General features: G+C 43.6%; 1 protein-coding gene across 8 annotated transcripts in view; it reads left to right on the forward strand.

The window, feature by feature from the left end:
- Mpped2 (metallophosphoesterase domain containing 2) overlaps window positions 1-5774 on the forward strand; it is a 183699-nt gene extending 177925 nt beyond the window's left edge. For all 8 annotated transcript variants that reach the window (XM_076929399.1, XM_076929397.1, XM_034496817.2 and 5 more), the window contains 2 exons: window positions 1714-1827; window positions 4342-5774. In XM_076929399.1, coding sequence (XP_076785514.1) covers window positions 1714-1827; window positions 4342-4460 — 233 coding nt within the window. In that variant the 3' untranslated portion in view covers window positions 4461-5774. The remainder of the gene's footprint in view (window positions 1-1713; window positions 1828-4341) is intronic.
- Window positions 5775-8047: the final 2273 nt, after the last annotated feature.

The raw sequence follows: 8047 nt of genomic DNA on the forward strand, positions 1-8047 counted from the left end.
ACAGCCTGGCTAGGTGCAGTTCATGGTGGTGTTCCTGGACAGTCACAGCCTGACTAGGTGCAGTTCATGGTGGGGGTCCTGGATAGCTGCAGCCTGGCTGGGTGCAGTTCATGGTGGGGGTCCTGGATAGTCACAGCCTGGCTGGGTGCAGTTCATGGTTGGGGTCCTGGACAGTTATAGCACTGAAGCATTCCTGTCACTAGAGCATTCCTTCAAACATGACTTCAAACAGCACAAGCAATTCGCAATGAAGTCATTGACTTTGGCATGAGGCAAGTGTTAGTAATAGCTGAGTCTCAACACTATAGTCTACACAATCTCCATATCCTGGCAACGCTGACAACAGAGGCTGCTGCCCCTCTTTTCATAGTAAAAGTGAGATAAACTGGGGTGTACCTATATCAGAGGGAGGTCCACACCCAGAAGCTTCATAAGAAGTCAGACAAAGCTTTCACAGTATAAAGAGCTTTAAGTGTGGGATTGTTTGGAAAATGTGGTGTTCTGGGCGTGAGGCTGGAGAGTTTGAATTCTTGAATTCTCAGTGTGAAGGGAGCTATATGTGCTATTTACTCTACTATTAATAGTCTCAGCAAGATGTTATCTGAGGTGCTCATAGACACAGTGAAGTGTTTTTCCTTCTTCAAGAAAACACACCTACAAGGTAATAACGCCAATCACTGTGGATTCAGAATGCTCCCTTTTCTCGATACTTTTCTATACCCTAGTTTGGTTGTTGCTAGGCACTCAGTCTCCACCTGATAGTCTTCCCATTCTCTCCAGCCACTCCCCTACACCCCAGCTACCCTGTCTTTACAGAGACTAAATATTCATGCCTCCTGCCTGGCCAAGTAGAACAGAAATCTGTCTTCCTGCCCAGCCATTTCTAACAGTAAAAAGTACCTAATGGAGCTCTGAGATGGATTCCCACAGATTGTGATGCAGCCTCTCATCCCACCTGGCTTCTTTATGCCCTGTCCTGCTGAGGTGTATGGATTTCATTTTACACCATAATCATCTAAATAGCTGACTTTTGCTATAATTGATGTCAGTGTTTTATAGATTTTCTGCATTAAGCAGAGGACTAAGTGGCTTTTACTTTAAAACTAGTCAATTAGCCCATGCTTGCTGGATGCCACCAAGGGGTCACGTTGTCTGTTGCTAAAGGGGAATGGAGAAGCAACTGGGTATTCCAAATCTTTGGTTGTCAGGAACCAGCAAGGGTTAAGAGTGATGTCCCTAAGCAGAGCAAGGCATCCTGTGGCCAGTTCCCAGGGAGCTCTTCCGGATCCCCTTTCTATGAACTGCCAAGAGAGTAAACTGGTATGTCTACGCACAAGAAAGAATTCTGAAGAGGAGAAAGCAGCAGAATTGAGTTGGGAAAGAGCTGTTATGGGGCTGCCGGGAACGAGTGCCATTGATCTCACGGAGAAGATTCGAAACCTGTGGTTGAATAAATCAAACTTCTTGCAGAAAAAGAATGTTAATTAACTGGAAAGGGGGGAAAATGGAAACCAAAAAAAAAAAAATTAATCAAAATCCAAAGAAGACAAAACGATGAGTGAATGCTCCTTAAAAGCCATTCTGAGCTTTAATGGGGAGGCTGGGATTACAGATAACATAATAAACCTCTGTGAGTTACGGCTTCCGGAAAGTGGGCGTGAAACCTTACCTGAGGAAGGAAAATTAAGAGTATTGATTGCATTCTGCCCTTAGGTTTTCGAGACTGGGTTCCAAAGGAGCTTCAAAGGGTGGGCTGCGTGGAGCTCTTAAACACAGTCCAGAGGCGCGTCCGGCCCAAGCTCCATGTGTTCGGTGGGATTCACGAAGGTAAGAACACAGGATGGACAATGTGTCGTTCTCCATGACCTCGCACTCTCTAGCAGGCAGCCTCTGCCAGACATGGCATGCTGAGAACGCAGTGATCCCCAAGCTCTATCAAAAAGGAACTGTTTTTATGAGATGAAACCTTATGAGAAAAGCTCACGTCTATGAAGCTGATAAGTATTTTTATATTGTTGTCTTTTAAGTAGAAAAGCAAGTAGGAGCCCTTTACCACAGGCCCCACCCCACGCTCCCCCAAGCAGCCCTGGAGTCTAGGCTCCGTTGCTGCAGCACCAGTAAGGCCAGAGTTTTTTCTTTAATGGCGTTAGACAAGTTGCCCTGGAGGTAGACACAGCCCAAAACATCGATAGTCCCTGCCTGTATCCAGAGTGTCTTACATACCAAACACAGAAAGCCAGGAACGCAAGCTGATCTCTGCAGGGTTACTCTGTAAGTGCGACGAAAGCTTCCTAACATATATGGAAAGAAACACTCTCTGCAAATCAAAAACGTTTCCTTACTGTGCCAAGAATTGTCAGAAATTGTTAGCACTGTTGGCTGAGGTTAATTGGAACAATGAAATCTCTAACTGAAAATGTCCACCTGTTGGTTTCTGTCTTTCAAGGTAAGTTGAGTCAAAGTCCCAGAATCCAAAAGCTTCCAGGAACCTTCAAGGTTCTGGGTTTTGTCTGCTGTGCCTTTTCAAACTGGGATGTCACTGGGCTTTTGTAGACAAGTGAAGTCTTTCCGTCAGCTGATCGGAGGGGGCGGGGGGGGGCGGGGAGGCTCAGAAACTACAAGACTGTCTGGGGCATGTGCATTTGTGTGAGGCAGAGCTGCAGCTGCCATGATTCCCAAACCCTGCTCGCTGGGGTTCTCTGGACCTTATAAATGTCAGAGTCAAGTTGAGGTGTGTGGGGCTGTGTGCTTGGTGAAACAGAATGCCGAGTTTACTCCATGGAGTTCGAAAGCACAGTGGCTTCCTAGTTAGTCGGGTAATAAAGAGCATATTGAAAAGTCGTCCTACAGAGGCCAGAGAAAAATCAGCTTGTTCCAAATACAGGCACAAGCTGACTCTGGAAAGCAGGGGTACAGCTCTGTCAGGAGGCAGAGAAGAGACAGTGGAGCAAGTGGGTGGAGCTGAGACTCCTCTGCTTCCTAAGCAGGAGTATTCTTTAGCAGACAGAGAACAGAGAAATGGGACCACCTATCTAAACTGTATTTCCTGGACGACAGGGTGGCGGTGGGGCTGTTTTCTTGAAAACTAGTTTGAATTCCTGTAGGATTCCTTTGGGTTTGAATTTCACCCTTAAAAAAAAAAAAAGGAGTTTAAGTCATTAATTTACCTTAAACTGGCCAGACAATTGGAGAATTCCACTGAAGTCCCACAATAATAAACTTGCTTTAAAGGGAAGTGATCATATTCAAATAAACGTGACTTGCTTTTATTCACTTAAGACAGCTAAAGAGGGCAGAGAGAGGGCAAATACCAGCCTCTTGATGGAGAGAGATAACAAGACTTTATGACCCCGGAACCAAACAGTGCACATTTTAAATGCTGCTTTTCTTTTCTTAAGAGATTTTTCCATTGACCCTCATTAAGCTCTCCACAGGCTTACTTGGAAAAATTTTAGCAAATGGAGCAGGAGGAGGGTGGAGGGATAAGAACCTTATCAGTTAATTTCTGTTAAGTCCTGGTCATTTTATTTCTCCTTTGCTATTTTTTATATACCGTGGAGTCCAGTGTGAACATAGAATTATGGACTCATTGAAGAAGCTGTAAGGTGTCCCTGGAAATGTGCAAACTCCCTAGGAGCCTAAAAATGTCACCATGTTAAAAATTATAAAGGAAGTTTACATGCCAGGGATGGCATGACATTTTCTCAGCTTTCATGTAGTGGTGCTTTCCCTCCATGCTCTGACTGGGTATAGTCAGGAGACAGGGTCCTGTGGCGATGTCTCTCTACCTACCACAATCGAAGAGGCAATGTTTCTGAGTGAAGTGGAACTTAGCATTAAAGTCACATAACTCAAGGTGGAATCAGTGACTTGTGGTTAGTTGTCACGAAGACAGATCACTGTAGGGGTGAAGAAGAACCTCAGCTCTCTTGCCTCCCTTCCTCTGGAGCCAGGATGTGCTCTTAAGCTGCCCACTTCCTTCCTGCAACTAAATAGTTAATGCAGGATTTTGAAATGAAGATGATACTTTAAAAGTAGGGGGAATACATTTCTTTATTCTCAGCGATACAGGTATCATGTCTTTTGCCTGACCAGTTCAGTGTTTAAGCAAAGGGGACACAGGGAAGAATAGCTCTGTGTTGCAAAGGAGAATTCTCCCCTTTTAAAGAAAACAGCAAAATTGGCCAGAAGCTCCTGAAATCTGTGGTATCTGGAAATGTCCACTGAGTTTCATCTCCCTGCCCTCTGACAAAGATGTTGTTGTTCTCCCTGCCTATGTCCCTGTGCTCAACCACTGTCATTTGTATATACTGCAGTAACTGTGACTCTGTCTTCCTGCAGGGTATGGCATCATGACCGACGGTTACACCACCTACATCAATGCCTCAACCTGTACAGTCAGCTTTCAACCGACCAACCCTCCAATCATATTCGACCTTCCAAACCCACAGGGCTCCTAAAGTGCTCAACATCCCATTGGAATGTGAGGGACAGTCTACAAACTGCCATTGGAATGTGAGGGACTGTCTACAAACTGCCACTTTTCTAATTATAAACTCACATTCTCTGACTTGTTTATTTCCAAATCCTGTGAGTTCTTTTTGTAAATTGTCGGAACAGGAGGGAAAAAAAAAAGATGCTTGAGTTGTGCCGCCTCTTTTTGCTTTTTTGAGTGGGGCATCCATTTGAAATCAAAGGAGCATTGTGAATTTGTAAAATGACTTCTGTTTGCTCAAAGGCCACGCCATTGTAAATTGTTAGTGTTTGCCAAAGGACAGCCAAGCTTTCTTTTAAAAAAAAAATGATGATTTAAAAAAGTCTTATTTGAATATGCTTTAAGCTGAAAGGAAAAGATTTTTAAAGAGAGAGAGAGAAGAGAGAAAGAAACACAAAGGCAGTGTTTTGAAAATCACCCAGATTTGCACAACCCCGAGTATTGTTTGATAAATTTTAATTTTCAGTGTTTTGTTGTTGTTTTCTTGGTATTGCCTCATTTTTATTTTACAGATGTGGCCCCAATTTAGAGCAATCCCTACAGAAGTAGGTTTGGAAAAACCCTAGCTTCACTCTGGCTATAAAGAAGACTGTGTCCGAGGTGGTGGAAGAACAGCCCTCATGCAGAGGCTTAGCCAGAGAGAGCCGTATCATGATGCTACCAACTCTCACACTGTTTGTTTCTTTTAAATTATTTGAGCTTTAAAAATAAGGAAACAAGAATCTGTCAAGAGGTAGTCATGCAAGGAAAAAAGGAAGTGTGCAGACTCCTTTTCAATATGAATTTATATATATATAACTATTTTTTGTGCGTTACGACTCAGTTGGGAGTTTAATCTTGCCAAGGACAGTACAACTGCAAAGCAACATTGGCAGCAGCACATCAGACGTCCGAAGGAACTGACCCATACTTTCTGCGAACTCAAGGTCTTAAAGAGCTTGAGTTCAGTCTAGGTACAGTAACCAGTGTGTATAGACTTCATCGGATGCATCGGAAGCGAACTCAATAAGGCTTAGTTGTCCTTTCTATTTAAATGCCCTGCATCGTCTTCTCACTCCCCCTCCCCCTCCCATTTTGCACTGTGTGTTGATGCAATCTTCGCTAGCACAAAATATTGTTGCTAATAATCTTTTCTGGTCTCCCATTGTCGACGCCGTTGAGCGCTATTCTATTTTATGTTACCTTCAAATTTAGGAAAAGCAGTTGTTTTCTTTAAATTTATTGTGATATTCTATATCTAGCGGCCTTTATATGCAAATAAAATTGCAAGATTTTTAAATCGGTGCTGCGTGGTTGGGCTGCCTGGGGGGTGGAGGGGTAGACTTGTCCTGGGGCCAGGATGATTTATTTATGCGAGATTTGAGTAATCCCCTTCTGAATAATTAGAATAGTGGGCTTGTTTTTTCTTATTTTTTTAATAAATGTTTATGGCCTACCAATCACAGGCCAGCAGGTACATAAGGCACTGACAGCAGTAGGCTCTTCCTGCAGCACACTGCCGTTTGTCTTGTCTTAGGCTGTAGAAGGTGCAGCTTCCATCTTTGGCCACTGTAATGTCTAGAGGCCAGAGAAACTGTCAAGGCCGTGACTGCTGTTCGGGGGTGTGTCAGTGGTAGGGAATAGAGGGCGCCACAGAAGACAGGCACCCACTTACTAAACACCCCTCAAGACATGGGGTGGTCACCCCTACCCCACTGTTTTGTTTTTTTGTTTCAATGATTCCATTAACATGTTCTTTCAGTGAGAAGACAGGGCCATTTGGTGGGCTGGGGAAATTGTATATACCTCTTTTATTTTGTCTAGAACAGTGGTTCTCAACCTTCCTAATGCTGCAACCCTTTAATATAGTTCCTCATGTTGTAATAACTCTAACTATACGATTATTTTGTTGTTACTTCATAACTATTATTTTACCACTGTCATGAATCATAATGTAAATATATGATATTCAATATGTCTAATATTCAACCCTTTATAGTGGCCGTGCTCCTCAGGTTGAAAATGACTGGTCTAAAAGAGCCATTGAGGAAAAGCAATAGGATCTTGCTAGTGTTGTTTGTAGGGGTTTTGCTTGTCTGTAGAAGGTTATTTTATTTTTTCTTTTATTCTTGTTTCAATTTTCTGAAATAGTGTCTCATATAACCCAGGCTGACCTAGAACTCTATGTAACAGAGGATGACCTTGAACTCTCGATCCTCCTGTCTCTACTCTTTAACTTCTAGGTTTACAAGTGCATACTCCCACACCCCAAATTGCAATAAGATGTCTATGGACTACTTTGCAGTCACTTCATTGTGCTTCCATCCGGTCTACACACTGTGGTTCCTTTGATGCTATTCCAGGAAGGAATTCTTGATTTCAGCACCAGCTGGAACAGTCTTCTTCGAATGACAGCACGAATTCTCATAATCATCTCCATCCATTTTAGTTGTATCTCTTAGGCTTGTCGGTTTCTGATCTGACACTGTATGACAGGTGTGTGGGCTTCCCAACAAGAAGAGTCTATGACTGGGGTAGCTGAGATGGTTGAGGTCCTGAGAGAAGCTGACAATCCTCCCTTAATCTGCTGACCTGGTGTGAAGATTGTTGCCTTGCTGCCCTTTCCTAGGGGATGGACAGAGATGCAGAGTACTGAACAGACATTTCACGGGGCAGTTAACCAAAACATGGCTCAGACATCTCTAAAAGGCAAAGGAAGATCTCCAGGGATGGATGGATGACCCTGAGGACATGTATAGGTGGCACAGCCCCTGAAACCTCATTTGAACACAAGCTAATTAAGTGAAACCCTTGCTAAACTTGCCTTGCAGTGTGTACTCTCAGGAAATGGCCCACTCTCCTATATCTAGAGCATTGGACTGACCATCCACAGAAATTTCTGCAACCAGGCCACACTATACATGCATGATCTGTTTCCAGGGTTTCCATAAGGACTGTCTGAAAAAGCCTTTCCTGGTAGCATAATATAACAAGACATCATTCAAAAATGGTGGCTATAAATCTAGCACTTTCTATTTCATTACCAGGCAATCTGATGAACAGGTTTCATATTTTATCTTGGTCTCAGATTCTAAGCTCTCATAAGCCCCAGTTTATAGAAAAGTAATGCCAGTGGCAACAGAGTAGGTTTTCTTAGGAAAATGGAAGGTTCTAAGCCAGCTCTATCTGAGTCCATCACGATGTCCTTACTATTAACTCTATGAGCCAGAAAAATTAATGCCTACAAGCTAACAGAAAATTGGGGGTCCTGAGACATCGGAGGGCCTCGTGTAAGAGCCTACGGAAGCACCTTTCAATGTGGCTTAGTGGCAACATCAAGATGGAGGCCCAGGACACCACAATGGCCATAGAAGCTCCCGAGCCAGCCCAAATCCTGGCTTCCTCTTGGACAAGAATGTCTTCAGGAAGAAGCATGTTATGTGAACTCCGACATGGCGATATCTGCCTGGTATCTGGTAAATAGTGTGTGTGTGTTCTCAGTTTGGTCACCCTGCCCTGTCTTCAGATTCTCAGGCAGGATTCTGTCTGTTGACCCTTTTCCCCTTGTGCCTG

The sequence above is a fragment of the Arvicanthis niloticus genome, chromosome 2 (assembly GCF_011762505.2).
Source record: "Arvicanthis niloticus isolate mArvNil1 chromosome 2, mArvNil1.pat.X, whole genome shotgun sequence".
Lineage (NCBI taxonomy): Eukaryota > Metazoa > Chordata > Mammalia > Rodentia > Muridae > Arvicanthis > Arvicanthis niloticus.